We start from the raw sequence: 17,734 nt of genomic DNA, 5'->3' as shown, positions 1-17,734 counted from the left end.
TGCAGAGGCCCAGGGCTCCTGGGGGGTCCACATAAGGCTGTACATAAGGAATCCATAGGGGTGAGGGGGGCTCCATAGGAGGTTAGGGGTGCTTTATATAAAATAACCTGCGGGGGCTGTTTGGTAAATAAAACTAAGGAACATTTTAGGGAATAGGAGGGAATAGGAGACAGTTTTAGTTTCTAATACTGCCACGTGAGTTCACTGCAATGGGGCCTACTAAGGCTCTGTGGCCCAGGGGCCTACTGAAACCAGTAGTCGATCATAAGGATAATAAATTGCCCATCTTGCGATATCAGGGCGCTCGACGTATAAAGCAAGCATCAGGAAATCTCCTGCTACCAATCTAGATAGGTACTACATTCTTTGGTGGAAGGTATATTGTACCTTTTTTTAGACATTAAGGGGCAACAGAATTTGGACAGAAAAAGAGTGTGAAATGGAGACTGTGGAGCGATCAACCCCTAAAACTTTGCCTTGCATGCCACAGCTGATACCACATGCTGGACCTTCCGATTGTCCCACAAGCAGTGTGCAAGATCAAAATCATCTATTCTGCATTTAAAGCAGGATGGTGAGGGTAACATGCCCATTTTATGACCCTGAATTGAGGAAATGTATGATATATGTAACATTCTTAGTGACATTTTCATATGTCTTGCAGGAGAGCAGTGTTTGTACTGAATATTCATGTAAATTGAGAAGGTTTTGAAGGGTAAAAAGGTCCCTGGACCGTGACACTATTCCTGCTTGTGTGGTATTATAGTCCCTATAAGGTGGCAGGTATGTATATAAAGTACATTCTGGAAAACCTAAATGCACATTCCTCACCTCCTCAGAATGACATGACATCCCCTTCCTTTAATGACCTAGAACTAGAGGACTCCACTAGCCTCTTGTAATCAATGAATTCCCCAGGGTAAGCTCTGGCTGGTCATACATTTCCCTTGCAGCAACGACTGCAGGGTAAATGTGGTATAAGCCTGGGGTCACTTGAAATCAATATCAATATATTCTGTTTGCAGTGTCTCTACATTCTGTCAAAGGGGTTTTCCCACGAAAGAAAATTCTCACATTTAAATCCCCTAGTGATGTTAACACAATAAAGATCATTTTAACCCCTTACTTTACAATTTTACTCAGTTTTATTGCTGTTTTAGCCCCTATCACACTCTAAGCTGCTCAGTGCAAAATCCCAGCGTGTGGGCAGGGACTCTCTAAACAGACACTTTGAGACTTATTTACTAAGGTTTAGAAAGTGAATCAGTAAGTGTCTCTGAGCTCGGTGCAGGGGGTGTGGCTACAGTACACACAGCAGACAGAAATCTCATCTGCATGCTGTCACACAGAAATCCAAGCTGGCGGCCACCCAACCCTAAGTCAGAAGTTACATGGTTGTGTCTAGAAGCAACTGAAATTGTGTACAGCAGGACTGATAGAGACAGGTTGGACTTAGATCTTTGAAATGCTGTATTTTTGTTAATAACAGTGAATTAGAGAATGTGTTATTTTGTTATCCTGAGTACATATAAGAAACTTGTCTTCATGGGAATACCCCTTTAAGTAGAAGACACTTTCCTGACAAATATCCAAATACAATTATACTTAAACAGGACGTATAGCCGATAGGACATATAGCTGGCATGATATATATTTCTTACTGAAAAATTGAAGCGCTAAAATGTAACCTTCATCTTTGATATTCAGAGTAATATAAGACCCATGAGGAGGCGACATTTGCTGAAACGCATTGGGTCATAATCAGGGTCTACAATTGGCAAAAACAACAACAAATTTCCATAGTTTCGCCCATTTTAAACATAAATCAGAAGGAAGTTTTTTAATGAAATTTTCGATTCTTTAGAGAGGCGTATACTTCATCAATTTTGTATCAGTGCAATACTGATATGATATATAGCCAATAGGACATATAACCGATACATATAGCTGACAGAACAACATTTTGTTTTGTTTTCTCTCTTTTTAGAATACATTGGGTGTCATAGGTTGGTTATTGCCCTTTTGTGATGATTAATGTGATCATCAATCATTTTGCAATTGATATGACATCTGTGTCCCTTTATTACACATGACTCAGCATCCAGTAGAGTCTGTGACTGTTATTATATTCTGTTCTAACCATCTCATTCTGGGCCTCTTTTGTTCCTCTGAAGAGAACCTGAGATTAATCAACAAATGTCAGAATGTAAAGGAGAGCTGACATGTCGTTCCGTAGTGAATTCACTGAATGATGATGTCTGCCAGCTAAAGCAGTAGAGGTGAAGTGAAGTTTTAGAACTACTGTAAATATATTTTTGAGGATTTTTTCCTTTTATCTGACAATACAAAAAAAAATAATAACCTGAATCTCACAAGATTAGAATAGGAAGACTTTATAGCAGGGAGGTCAGGTTGAGACTTGCTTACAGGTGAACGGGTGAATCCACTGGTCGGCCCCTGAGCTAGGTGGGTCCCAAGAAGTCATGGTACCTGGCATTCACTTTATTGCACATATGCCGCATACAGCGTCTCAACCATCCTTTTTAAACCTTTCAAGACCAAGAGTCTACTGTTCTACTCTTCTTCTTTGAATGCCAATATTCTTGGAACGGCTTTTTCTTATGATAACAATTTTATGTGACATTTTTGTGACATGTGACACTTTACTTGATAGAATAGTTTTATTTATTCCATGTCATTTTTGTTTATAGACAAATGACAAAAATGTGAAATCATTTTGGGGGGTTTATTTCTCCTATGAAAGTTGCTTTAACCCCTTAATGACCAGGTCCTTTTTTGCTTTTGAGTTTCATTTTTCACTCCCAATCATCAAAAATCTATAACTTTTTAATTGTCCTTTTGCAGGGTAAGAGCAATTTTTCAGTTGACTCCCTGTCTCACATAAGTGATAAAAGAAATCGGTTCTGTTCACTTCAGAGTGGTACCAATAAAACCGATTGCGTGTCCAGCAACGAGCAAGCCCTCATTTAGCTTTGTCAGCAGAAAACTGTTTCATGGGAAAATTTCTTTCAGCTTTGAACACTTTGATAAATCTGCTACAGCATATTACTGTCTAAATTGTATAACAAAGTATAACTTAACTATAAAATTCTCCATTGTACCCACAATACCCAAAACGTTGGATGTATCTAAAGAATTTTTAGAGTCCTTTAAGTTGTATGTATTTGGGAAACAGGGTTTATGTGTTGGCCAAATTTCCTGACCCGACTGCAGCATCTCTGATGTGACTGGTCCTTTAGATCTAGTTTGTACACTTTTACTGCTGTAGCTATTGTCAGTTTTTTGGTTGATGACACTTGTGTAGTACAATTTTGTAATAATACCACAGATTCACAGAGAAGAACAAGATTTAGACACACATTGGGGCAGATTTATCAAGCTGTCTGAAAGTTAGAATATTTCTAGTTGCCCATGGCAACCAATCACAGATCAGCTTTCATTTTACCATTTTGCTCATGAATATTTTAAATGGGAGCTGTGATTGGTTGCCATGGGCAACTAGAAATATTCTGACTTTCAGACAGCTTTATAAATCTGCCCCATTGTTTCTGTCTTTGTTCACTTTTTAAGAGGTTGAATAAAGAAAAAGAAATCTAAATGATCATAAAGTATTTATAGTTACTTTTTAATTCAATGGAATGTATAAAAAATGATAAAGTAAAATGTACAAAATGACTTGTGTTCCCTGGTGATGATCACATTATGCTTTGTTTATAATATTTATGTAGATGAGGCGTAAAAAAGATACCCTGGGCAATATGAAATTCATGCGCTGTTTTATTACATCTCCGGAAATAGTGATTAATTGCAATAGAGATTTTGGACGTTTCACTTAGTTTTAATAACACATTTCTCTTTTTTTATGGGTTTCCATCCTAAGTCCCAGACAGATCATAAAACATTCAATTATTAATTGCTTTGCTCAGTAGTTGTAAAATTCACAACTTTATGAGGTTGTAGTCACATCTCCAAGGGGGCTTCTGGCTTTCTGTAATGATATAGGAGAAGAGCAATGAAAAACAAAACTCCCAATGTGTCAAATGAGATACCAATGGCTCTTAAAAAGTATATACCGTATATATATATTTCTTACCTCTTAAAATATTATACCATATAAAACTAACCAAACTCTACATAAACTAAAGTTTCAAAAGCTGGGGCACCATTGCTCTAAACTCTATTTTTAATATCAAAGACATTGGGGCACATTTACTTACCCGGCCCATTCGCGATCCAGCGGCGCGTTCTCTGCACAGGATTCGGGTCCGGCTGGGATTTAAGAAGGTAGTTTCTCCGCCGTCCACCAGGTGGCGCTGCTGCGCCGAAAATAATCTTAACGCCCCGGAATGCACCATCCCATAGCAGGTGAAGGTGAGCGCTTCCCAAGCGACACATTTCGGTTTTTAAATGCGGCGGTTTTTCCGAATACGTCGGGTTTTCGTTCGGCCACGCCCCCCGATTTCTGTCGCGCGCATGCCGGCCACGATGCGCCACAATCCGATCGCGTGCGCCAAAAACCCGGGGCAATTCATGTACAAGCGGCGCAAATCGGAAATATTCGGGTAACACGTCGGGAAAACGCGAATCGGGCACTTAGTAAATGACCCCCATTATATTGCATTCATGTATGTTGTAATGGGAATTTTGCCTCCTGTTTCCCATATCTCAGTCCTCTAATGATCCTAAGGGTGGAAGCAGCAGAAGTTAGATTTTGATGGCATATGTGAATGAGGGTTGAAATGTAGGGGATGTGCTCTGTATTATATACCCTCTCTAAAACAGCCATAAATGGGAAGACCACTAATACAAAAGTTTAATAGGGTAAGTTCCAGACCCTAATAGGGTCATCCATATTAAACTTACACTGATAAACTTTCCCTGTGGTCTGCTGGAGCCCTGGGTCATGTGACCAACAGTCAGCAGGACTCAGTGGTTGGCGTGGCCTCCGGATGTCTTTGTTGTGTATGCAGTAATGTGTGCATGGCCTCCTTGATCCATAAGAACAATATGCAGAACAAGAGATGTCAAAAGAAGGCCTGAGGGTCATGTGACCCGGGGATCCTGCAGACTACACAGAACATTTACCAGGATGAGTACAATATTGGTGACATTATTAGGGTCTTATAATTACCCTGATAAACTTTATATTAGTGGCCAACCCCTAGGCGGCACAGGTACTATTAGAGGACTAGTTGTTACAATGTAAAAACAGGAGTTTTATAGCGCGCCGCCATCAGATTTCACTGCAGCTTCATGGCAACAGGGAACCTTTGAAGGGGTTTTATGGTTCATATCTAGCAATCATATACTAGTAAGTTAAGGGGGTTGTCCAGTAAAATAGTATCTATCCTTTGTACTGTGTTGTACTATGAATAAAAGTAAAAACTGATAAAGTAACAAAATGAATATATGTACTTATGACAGATGGTATCTACAAATGCCTCATGTGACCTGCGCTGTTGAAATACCAGGTCACAATCTGCTTTCTGATGCAGAATTTGACCGACATGGCCTATACTTTGAGTTGTGTCTGACTGGATTTTGTCTGAAATAAAGGACCTTTTTTTTCCCACCCAATAACTGGTGCCTTATAGTGAGACTGCACTGGATTGAAAGAAGTGCAACATGTACACTTGATGCAAGTTAATAACATTGGATTTTTTTTTAGCATATTTAATTTATTGGTTTTCATAAACAACAAATAGAGACAAAAACATTTTGGGGTGTGAAATTAAGCACTAAAACAAAAAGCATGGGTTGTAACAGTTACAGTAAATTAGCAAAGAGAGATGAAGGTAGGGAAAGAGGGGCAGAAAAGGAGGGTTGGGGGAGGCTGTCAGGTAGGCATCATGGAGGATTGGTGTGCCTATGGTGTGTCCATGGAGTTAAGAAGCTTGCTGGTAGACCTGGTAGAAGAGCTAAAGGAGACCCCCCAAGAGCAGAATGTATCAAATTCTCCATGATAAGTATTGAGTTAATTCACCCAGGGCCACATCTGCCATGAGGTGGGGAGAAGTCCCTGCATCAGGCAGCAGATTAAAGACCCTTTTAGAGGGGCATTTTGCCGTCGGTAGTACTGACAAAACTGAGGCAGTGTATACAGGGGGGAGAGGCTGTGTATAAAGGGGGGATAGGCTATGTATACAGGGGGGGCTGTGTATATACAGGGGGAAGAGACTGTGTATACAGGGGTGAGGAGGCTGTGTATACAGGGAGGGCTGAGGCTGTGTATACAGGGGTGAGGAGGCTGTGTATATAGGGGGAGGCTGTGTATACGGGATGGGAGGTGAGCCTGTGTATACAGGGGATGAGGCTGTGTATACAGGGGGCTGTCGGCTGTGTATACAGGGGGCTGTCGGCTGTGTATACAGGGGGCTGTCGGCTGTGTTTACAGGGGGCCGTCGGCTGTGTAGACAGGGGGTTGAGGCTGTGTATACAGGGGGGAGAGGATGTGTATATACAGTGGGCTGAGGCTGTGTATACAGGGGTGAGGAGGATGTGTATATAGGAGGTAGAGGCTGTTTATGCAGGGGGAGGCTAAATAAGGGAACCTAATAAATTGTGGGTGCTGTATATACTACAATTTATTTGGGTGACTATATAAAGAAAGTTTTATTTTGTGTGTTCAGTAATGTTGCGTGGATAATATAAACTAGGAACATTCTCCATTATAATGTAAGTGACTGTGGTATTTTTAGGGGTGCAGTGTGGAGCTCGGTGTACATACCTATACATATTATATAACAAAATAAACAAAACAAAATAGGGAATTCATTAATAATGTTCAATTTGAGTTACTTTAAAAATGTAAAAAATATGTACTATAAATTACAAAAAAGAGACTTTTTTCCACTTTTAACCCCAAATAAAAATAAAAATGAATAATAAGTTTAAACTTTTAATATGTTGTAACTAGCTCTATGTTTAAAAAAAAAAAACACTGTAAAAAATTTAAAGGTGGCATGCAAAACATCATTTACACCACGATCACTATGGGGAAGGGAGGAAAATAACCCATGCTATACACCAGTGATGGCGAATCTTTTAGGGACTGAGTGCTGAAACTACAAGCAAAAACCACATATTTTTCACAAAGTGCCAAATACCAATTTAAAGAAACTAAAGTAACTCACAGGTTTCAAATGTATTGCCATCCTGAGGACACCAATACAGTAGAAAGCAGGAGAAATTTGGATTATTATTTTAGTTTCCCTCTAAGGTTTCCTTGCTCCTCCTGCACTTCTAGTCACTTTAAAATAGAGCTGAATGTGGATCATACTGGGCTGCCTGTGACTGCAAGAGAAGGTATTGAGTCCTAAATGTTGACCTTTGTGCTGGGTGATGGCCTGGGTGCCCACAGAGAGGGCTCCAAATGCCACCTCTGGCACCCGTGCCATAGGTCCGCCACCACTGCTATATGCTATATAATTGAATAACCGACTGTATGTTCTTGGAAGACCTTGATGTACCTGGTTAAGTTTATTTAAGTTAAATGTATTTGTAAGTTATCTAGTTTGTACATAATAATGTCCTGAGAGATATAATGCCGTACATTATGAGAAATCTAAAAAACTGTAAAATGGAGATGTAGATATGCAAAGTCCATGATTGTAAACATTGTAAATCTTGTATCCATATTCTCCAATAAAATTTGGTCATAAAAAAAAAGGTAGCACACAAAAAAAAAGTGTAAAGGACCTTGAACCGCTGCTTGCGAAAATTCGGTAAAAATGCCCGGTCACTAGAGTCTTTTCAAGCCGCATTACTAAGGGGTTAAAGCATTGAGAAAGCAGGGACATAAATAGATAAATACCAATTGAAACGGAATCATTCCCCTCAAAAATATATCTCCTGCTCCGTAACATGTTGCTTTCCGATATGAAGGATGCATGCAAATAGGACACTATTTACAATCTGCTCAGCTCCACTTGCTCTATAACATGCTGCATTCAGACAGGGTGCTGTATATACTCAGCTCAGCTCCTCCAGCCCTATAACATGCTTCCTGCATATAGGACACTGGGGCACATTTACTTACCTGGTTGACGGAGTTCACCCGAAGTGCATTGTCCGACAAAAATGCACTGTGCCTCGATTCACAAAGATCATGCGCCCGATTTCCTGCATCTTTTGCTTCCCCGCTCAGGTCCGCCGGTGTTCACCATCCTCTTCCCGGTGTATGAGAGTGCATTGGTTGTGACACAATTTGTATATTAAATCCTGCGCTCAGTCTGAATCAGTCGGATCGTCCAACTGCCCGCCCCCCGGTTTCTGTTGCATGAAAGCCGACACAATCGCCTTCTAAATAGCTATCACAGCGGCGCAAATCCCAAAAATGTCCCAAATTCAACAAAAGTGCGTTTCGCGACACCTTAGTAAATAAGCCCCACTGTGTACAATATGCTCAGTCCCCTTGGCTATATAACTTGCTGCCTGTACATTCTACTCAGCTGCTTGTGCTCTATAACATGGATCCTGCATACAGGGCTCTATGTACAATTTTCCCAGCTCCTCCTGCTCTAGACCATGCTGCCTACCTTCTAAATTGACTGATAATTTCTTATACTATGTTTTGTGCAAGACTTGACAAATTGTTTTCCTAGATTTCTACAGCAACTAAAATATTAATATTTATTTCTATATACCCATGTACAGATCATAGCGGACATATACAAACAAAATAAAACATTACAAAGCAAAAACGTGGTCATATAAAAAATAGGAGTGAGGGCATTGCTCACAAGAGCTTACATTCTAAAAGATATTCAGGTGTCAGTGTTGATTAAACTGGAAAGGATGTGACACAGACATGATAATTTGGGAACAGACATTCAAAGTGACACTGCAGGCAACGCAGAAAATCCAGGCTCCTCAACTTCAAAGTGAGTGAATCATCTGAAGCTACATGTGGGCCAAGACTATTTAAGCAGTCAAATACATTGTATAACCTGAAATGGTAATAAGGATGCAGCCAGCAATCCGCACACCACATTCATGGGTAGGACACCACTAGGAAATCTCTCATCCTCTAAGCTCTTCAGTTCCCAGAAACATTGTGCTCAGATAAAGAGCCTAATGGGGAGCTCTGAGATGCTGTGACCAGAGGATACATACATTCAATTGAGAAGGATTAGGAAGGAGGAGAGAATCCTGCATCTGGGAGGAGGAGATAGTACTACCTGGGCTTCTGGGGTGACAGCTGTAGCATTCCAAGGAAGGACCAGGCACAGGAGAGAAGCACCTGAAGCATTCCTTCTCCCTTTGCGAAGACACTTGCAGCTACATTTAATAGATCTAGCTCCTCACAGGACCAACATCTGCAGAAGACACACATTGTCCTGATATGTTACATCCTGGACCATCAACCTTCTTTAGAGGAATCTGTGGAACTATGTATTTTCTTCTTCTCTTGCTCTTCCCTGAAGTGGTAAGCCTGTGAAACATTTCTTTGTATCAGTGTATTGTGTGTGTGTGGGTGTTCAGCGTCTTTTAACCCTTTTTTCATGAAAACATAAGACGTTACAATGAACTTGATCTGCTGATGTTGCTTTGGGGATGTGATAATGAACTTTCTGAACAATGTGAAAATCACTTGTAGAGGTTATCTCAGAGAAGAAAAACTTGACTCTGTTCTGTTGTTGAAAAACAGCATCACACCTGTAATTTGGTATTCGGTATTGTAGTTCAATAACTTTAAAGTAAATGGGCTTATGCTGGAATACTAACTGGAGAAGTTTGGTGCTGAACAATGCCTATAATTGTATAGAATTAAAAAAAAGTTTTTTTCTTCTTACAGAAATGATGCTATTCATGTCAATAGACTGTGTCTGGTATTGCAGCTTAGCCCTATGTGTTCATTCATATGAAACTTCAATCTTCTCCTTAGCTTGTTCTTGTTATTACAGCCATCACCATGTAAGTGAATGGAGCCCATCTGCGATACCATGCACCTTTCATGAGTAGGAGTGGCACTGTTTCTGAAAAGCAAAAAACAGTCATGTACTGTATCAGAAGCAAGCCCATAGCCCAGTGGTGCAATTTGTGGAAAATTACAGCTTCTATTTTGGGATCCTGGAAAACCCTTTTAACCCTCTGCTGTAATTTTCCATTTTCTTTTATTAAAGGGGTTGTCCCTTTCAGCAAATGATACCTATTGTTTGTGTTATGAAAAGTTATGCAATGTTACCATTTTACTTTTTGTATCAATTCCTCACTCTTTCTCTGCTTGTTGTCTTCCTGGTCCCTGGTCATGGGATGTCACACAGGTGCTCAACTTGTTAGTTTCAGAGAGAGTAATCAGAGATGTGTGTTATAACGAGCCCTGCACCTGTGTGACATCACATGACCAGGACCGGTTTCTATCCAAAGGAAGTAAACAATGAAGCTTCCTATAGAATGAAAGCAAGCAGAGATCTAGAAAACTGTATATTGGGAAATTATGTAACTTTATTACACAAACAATATAATTTATTTTCTGAAAGTAGACAACCCCTTTAACTTCTCAACTCACAACTTTTTTTTTTAATTTTCTGGTCCCATAGTTGTAAGAAGCTTCTATTTTGTGGAAATAATTGTACTTTTTCCAGCTGTGGCAAGTTTCATCAACTTAAAAAATCTGTGGAGAGGGAAGGGAATGAATGTGAAAAAGCTGAGAGATAAAGGCAGATACAGAGAAAAATAAACCTTGTAATGTCCTATATGACCCTAATGTTGCTCTCTAATGTAAGACATAAAGCAGATTCTCCTTTACTGTGTGCAGTGTGCAAGACACATGGAAGTAGCTATCCCCCATACACTTCAACTCATGGAGAACTGAAATTTAAAGAAATTAACCTAAAAACTCTAGAAAAGCAGTAGTAATAAAGAAAAATGGCATAAATTCTAATTCTTGAACCCAGGTGCAAAACTTGTAGCAGAAACACCGGGGGGCAGAAAAGAATTTGACCCCTGAATCAGTCTCCAAGTGGATCTTTAAGTGTCTCCCCTGTAGTGGTGGCATTTAGCTGTTTATGTTGCAACAACAGGTTTGTGAAACTGCAGAACCGGATCCCCTCATTTATCAGAACACTGATTAAATCTGAAGCTTATGGCCATGAGCCATTCAGAAAAGTGCTAAGACCCCGAGGGTCTTAGATCTTCTGCACATCAGATTTCACAGTGGCTTGGCAGCTTAACAAATATAGTTTTTTTTACAAAATATTTTTGTGACTTTTCAAACTAATTCCAATAGTAAATCTGGAGCCTATATCTAGAAGCAGACAAAATATAAAATTAAATAAGGAACTCAGGATGACCGGTTCATGGTGTGCGCATAAAAAAGTTACAGAAAGGTGCAAAAAAAAAAAAAATCAATGAACCTAAAAAAGCAGAAAGGGGCAACTAACTAACATATATCATACCTATCTGAACCTGATGTATGCCTGATGCCTCAGCTGTGCCACGTTAAATGGGTTGTTCACTTTCAGCAAATAATTGATATAGTTTTTGTAAGGAAAAGTTATACAATTTTCAGATATGCTATCCTCACAGATGAATATAAATCTCTGCTTGCTGTCATTCTATAGAAAGCTTCTATGTTCACTTCCAGTGGACAGAAATCAGCCCCTGGTCATGTGATGTCACACAGGTGCATGATTTGTTGTTATCACAGAGGCTAATCAAAGCCTGGTGCACCTGTGTGTCCATCACATGACCATGGACAGATTTCTATCCATTTGGAGTAAACAGAGAACCTTTCTATAAAATAACAGCGTAGATCTAGAAAACCAGGAATTGATACAATTTTTCAATATACTTTTTGTATTTTCTTTTCATTATAAAAACAATAATATGTATTTGCTGAAATGGGATAACCTCTTTTAAGCTTTTTATTAAGAATTTCATGTAACTAGTGAATACTTTACTTTTACCTCTGACCCCAGGGGAGTTCCAAAAAGACCTTTAAGTACATTTGGCATTTAATGGGTTAATTCCCATACTTTGAAATTTTTTAAAATTTTTGACAGCTGCTGTCATACTGCCATCAGACAAAAAGGCGGAAAGGACAAACCTGGAACAATCTGTCAGTGCTGGAGCTATAATTTTACGCGTTATGCTTATTTATGTATTGTCAGGCCCTATAATTAGTTCATCACAGTTTTCTTTCGTCTTAAGTGACTGCTCAATTGTCTTAATATACTCTATTCAGCATACCGCCCACACTATACAACAGGGCAAAATGTTAATTCCCTTTGAATTACTACAGATCAGACCTAAACAGGCACAACATGTCACCGTTCTCATACTACAACTCCCAGTTTGATAAGCAATACCCATGAGTTTATAATTGTGACTGTGTAAAAATTGGCAACTCCCACACAATATTGTCAATTAAAGGGTTTCGCCTATGAAAGAAAGTTCTCACATTTTAATCTTTTAGTGATGTTTACCATTTTTATCATTTTTAACCCCTGATTTGTAATTTTACTCAATTTTAGAGCTGTTTTAGGTCCTATCACCCAGTGGTGGTCATTGTAAGATTCAGTAGTGTGAGTAGTCACTAGCTGAGCAGACACCTCATGATTCCTTTGTGTTATGCGATGCTGTGTTTAGATTATCAAGGTACAGGGTTTACCTACACTTTGATGTAGCTTTTGAAGATTTTACTAGTATCTGACCCATGGAAAAAGAGATATGAGACAGAGCAGAGTCATAAGATGGATATAAGACACACTGGGGCAGATTTACTTACCCGGTCCATTCGCGATCCAGCGGCGTGTTCTCTGCGGTGGATTCGGGTTCCGCCAGGATTCACTAAGGTAGTTCCTCCATCCTCCACCAGGCGTCGCTGCTGCGCTGAAGAGCATCGGAACGCACTGGAGTTCACCGAGCCATCCTGGATGAAGGTAAGCGCGAGTCCAGCGACACTTTTTTTTTGTAAATGCGGCGGTTTTTCCGAATCACTGCTATGTCACCACTTAGCTTGTCTGTCTCTTCTACATGCTGCTTGCTGGACAGGAATTGTCTCTGTCTGTAATGCTCTCTGCCCCCTTCCCCTGCTGTACAAGAAAAGCTATCTGCCAAACATAGTCAGGAGTTTATGTCGTATCCAGGAACAACCAAAATGTAAACACCAGGACTGATATAGACAGGTTGTAATTATTACATTTTTGTGGGAATACCTCTTTAAGCTTTACAAACGTAAGGACACATTTTTATAATAAAGGGTTAATTCAATGGAAGTTTTCTTTTTACGGTATTCTGAGGCCATGATTTGAAGGAAAAACTTTGTTGCTCTTGATAGTATACAAACTTCTGAACGAATCATATTACATGTATGTTTTCTTCCTCTCTCCACTAGGTCGACTGTACTCACCCAGAATGTGACCTGGTGCTTCAAGTTCTAGCAGAAGAAGCTGAGTGTTATAAGAGGATGCGAGCAGAGAATGAGACATTATTCAGACATGGAAATGAAGGTAACAACCTTATGTTTCTGAAATCATCAACATTGAAAATCTATTGAGCAGTTCAAGCATTAAAAATAATGTTTGCTTTAAAGGAACTGTTCATTTTTGGATATTGCATTTTCAGTCAACTGCGCTGCAATTTTGTCTCCACTTTATTTTTTAACAACCTTGTATGTACAGCAACCTATAACCAAGCAACCTCTGTCACTAACCCACCCAGTGGGATAGAATACTGACTATTGTTTTCTCTTCTAGATACATATATATATATATATATATATATATATATATATATATATAAACAATCATATGGGTTCCAATGGTAATTTGTGGCAAATGGTAGTAAATTGTAAAATTAAAAAAACTCCTGACTGAGTTTTCCTAGTATGTAAAGAGCTGTAAGATTAGGGTACCTACTTTCCTTCCAAAGCCCAATGCACTTGCATACTAGTATCATGGCTGGGTTTTCTATTGCAGATCAGTAAACAGATCAGGTAACTGGTGACTGTGACGTTACCGGCCTGTGTTCACAGAAGATTGTGAGTACTGGATGTTGAACACATTTTGATATCGGTGACATATCCTAATACTGGGTCTCCAAAATTTCAGTAGGCACAAAAATGTTTTTAAAAGTCCACCTCTTTTAGACATGAGGCATTCTGCTTTCAATTCAATTTGTCTCAGTTTTTTGTTCTGAACAAATTCCTAACTTCTTGGCTGCAAATTAGGATGAGCGCCTTGGATAAAATTCAGGTTCTATGAGTTTTTCCGAATATTGAGCGGAAAATTGGTTTGGGAGTGAGAATTTGGTACATTCTTGATCCCAAACTCGAACCCGGTTAAAATCAGTGGGGACCCAAATTTTATTACCCCAAATAGCTGTAAAATAAGAGTTGTAAGGAGCTGAAAAATGGTGGAAGTAACAGGGCAGTTGGGCATATACATGTTGGGCTAGAAAAAGTACTTAAAATAAGAATAAAAAAAATGTAATTAAAAAAAGAAATAATAATAAAAAATTAGTTTTAAAAAAGGCTTTTAATGTCACAACGGTTAAAGGCGCTCTGGGTGTAGCTACTTACGTAGAAGCAAAAAAAGCAATGGAAAAACTACAAACCTTAAATTCAGGTACTGAGGAATTAGATAATTTCAAGTTAAAATTCGGTTAATGCACAATTTGACAATTTCAAGTTAAAGTGCAGTATTGCATTCTCTACCAATTTATTCTGACACTGGCACAACCAAGTTTCCATGCCATGTCACGCCTGGTTCCTTATTAATGAACATGAGGATGTCCACCTTGGCTGTGAATTAGGCGGATCCTCTTGTCAGTGAAAATACTTGAAAAAGTCGCACTGTAATGTAACAGTAATGCGAATAGGTCTAAGACTGTTATTTTAGCTTAACACTGTGTGAGGCTGGAACTGCAAACTATACTGAGTCTGTACCTTTAAGATTGACTGTAAAGGGGAGCAAATCTGGGTGAGTCCCTAGTTGAGAAGGACCTGGGGGTACTAGTAGATCATAAATTGATTAACAGCATCCAATGTAATTAGCTGCCTCTAAAGCCAGCAAGATCCTGTCATGTATCAAAAGTGGTATGGACTCTCGTGATAGGGCTGTAATATTACCACTGTACAAGGCACTGGTTCGTCTCATCTGGAATATGCCGTCCAGTTCTGGGCACCGGTCCATAAAAAGGATGCCCTGGAGAGGGTTCAACATAGAGCCACACAAATCATAAGGGGTATGGAGAGTCTCAGTTATTAGCAAAGATTAAAACAACTTGATTTATTTAGTCTGGAAAAGAGACGACTACGAGGGGACATAAATAATTTATATAAATATATGAATGGTCCATACAAAAAATATGGTGGTAAGTTGTTTCAGATTAAATAAAATCAAAAGAGGCGACAGGGGTTTTTTACTATGAGAACTGTCAATCTGTGGAATAGCCTGCCTCAGGGGCTGGTCACAGCAGGGACAGCAGAGAGCTTCAAGAAGGGTCTAGATGCCTTTTTACATGTAGATAACATTGATGGTTATATTATATAGAATTGCTTCCCCTAAATTCCTTCCTCATACAATCCCTTCCCTTCCTTGGTTGAACTTGATGGACAAGTGTCTTTTTTCAAACATATAAACTATGATACTATGACTGCTCAGTAGTCAATCAACCAACTTAGAGCATTTTCCGTGAACAAAAACCCAAAGCATGAAGAGCTGTGGCTGTCGAATATGCCAAATTTGGTACGGACCCAGGTTTGGCGGTTCCTGTGATCATCACTAATTGCTTCTGCTGTAGAGAAATTATAGGCTAGGGCTGTGTGCAGCTCATAGATGCTGGATCACAATTCAAGAAGTCTGATCTTTGTACAAGTCCCTACTACTTATTACCTATTCCAAACAATTGAGCAATACAGATTGTTGTGGCATTATCTCATCCAACAGAAGCTTCTTTTTCTGTTACAGGATGTTCGACCGAATGGGACGGTGTTAATTGTTGGAATGCAGCTTCAATTGGAGAAACGGTGACTGCCTATTGTCCTGAAAGTCTTCAGATATTTCTAAAGACAAAAGGTAGGAGGCCCATGTCAATGATAACTTTAGCGGTTAACTTTCTGTTGTCTGTTTTGATCTTTCAATTTCTAATAATTACGGCAAAATGCATAAAGGTTGTCAAACATCCAAAACATGCACACGGTAAAGTTCATGGCAACTGCTTAGATTAGAGGATAACTTAATTAGAATATGAACCATTTTTAAGTCCCTGAGATTTAAAATGTTATATTAGGTCATGCTGAGATTGTATGGACAGGGGTTGTATGGAGAGAGCTAACAGGCTGAGATCTTTTCACACAGGGCTAATGTCACCTGTATTATACAGCCGACACATGCCATTAACTACAATGATCAGTGCTGGCAGTTACCCACTTAACAGTGCCTTCAGTGGGTGCTGCCCTCCCCTGTGACCTAATCAGAGGGAGCTTCAGGGGTAATGGACCCACTGGAACACCGTTGACGATGATGTAAGCCGGCACCTGGGACCGGAATGTAAGTGGTACCCAGTTTTCACCAGAACCCGCCGTGCAACTTTTGTCCGTGGTGGCTGCCAAGGCGAAGTACAAAGACGTTGAGCAAAATCGTAGTCGGGGACAGGCAAGAGGTAGCTACAGGTCAAGGCAGGCAGCGGAAGAGCGTAGTAAGGAATGGAACCGGGGTCACAACGGGAAATCACAATAACAACAAAAGGCATGGAACACAGCATTCTCTAGGGCACAAGGCACGAAGATCCGGCAGGGGACACAGGAAGGGGTGGAATTTAAAGCCAGCGGCAATTATCGGCGCTCTGGGCCTTCAAATCTCAGGAAGCTGCCAGGCACACGCCCAGGGAGACTGGGATGTGCGCACGATCAACGCTGGATCGTGGCAAGGTAAGTGAGCCAGCGGGGGAGCAGAGCAGCGGAGAGGGGCAACGGTGCGCCTACGACACGATCCATTGCCATGACTGCCTGTTGGCTCCTAGTGACTGCTAAGCATGTCTAGAAGAGTATTCAGGTGGCAGACTGTTAGATATCAGTAGTAGATTTACAATATACTGCAATAAAGCAATATTGCAGTATATTGTATTTGTGATCAGACCCTCTAGGGTAAAAGTACCCTAGTGAACCTGAAATGCATCAGTTTAAATCAACCCTCCCTGTTTCCCTAAAACACATATAAAAAGAAAAAAAAACAGTAATAAACTTGTCCCAAAACGCTAAATCAAGACATAAAAATGATTATCCAGTACCGGGAATGCTGTGACAGAAAAAAGCTTTCAAATATCGTTGCTTTTTTGTTATTTTTCCATTCATAAAACTGAAAGGGATCAAAAGGTTACATAGATACCAAATTAATATAAGTGAAAACGTCACCTTGCAAAAAAAGACACCTTACACAGGTCCAAAGTATAAAAAAGATATTGGTATCTTTTCTCTCAAAAAGTTTTTTTATTTTTAATCTATTCAAACAAAATAAAGCCTACCGTATATAAATTTGATAACTTCAACATCGTACTGACCCAAAGAATGAATGGGAGCTGTCATTTGGAACGCACAGTAAAAACACATCCGTTCTAGGTAAAGGGGATGATTATAATTATAAATTGACGCTGGACAGTTGAGCATCAATTTCATACAAGCAAAAATGAGGCAGCACATACCAGTCCATTTAAGGAAAAAAAATTGTGTTGAGTTTCACCCATGCGCAATGTTTCATTGTGTTACCAC

At 39.7% G+C, this 17,734-nt stretch overlaps 1 protein-coding gene across 3 annotated transcripts in view; it reads left to right on the top strand.

The window, feature by feature from the left end:
* Positions 1 to 672: 672 nt before the first annotated feature.
* The window catches only part of LOC140064442 (vasoactive intestinal polypeptide receptor 1-like), a 70,962-nt gene continuing 53,900 nt past the window's right edge, over positions 673 to 17,734 (top strand). For 2 of the 3 annotated variants that reach the window (XM_072111361.1, XM_072111360.1), the window contains exons 1-3: positions 9,309 to 9,448; positions 13,361 to 13,475; positions 15,936 to 16,043. In XM_072111361.1, coding sequence (XP_071967462.1) covers positions 9,365 to 9,448; positions 13,361 to 13,475; positions 15,936 to 16,043 — 307 coding nt within the window. In that variant the 5' untranslated portion in view covers positions 9,309 to 9,364. Of the gene's footprint in view, positions 784 to 9,308; positions 9,449 to 13,360; positions 13,476 to 15,935; positions 16,044 to 17,734 lie in introns of those variants that run through there. The other variant, XM_072111362.1, reaches the window with a different exon arrangement.

The sequence above is a fragment of the Engystomops pustulosus genome, chromosome 6 (genome assembly GCF_040894005.1).
Source record: "Engystomops pustulosus chromosome 6, aEngPut4.maternal, whole genome shotgun sequence".
In the NCBI taxonomy this organism is placed as follows: Eukaryota; Metazoa; Chordata; class Amphibia; order Anura; family Leptodactylidae; genus Engystomops; species Engystomops pustulosus.
This window is presented reverse-complemented; position numbering and strand designations above follow the sequence as displayed.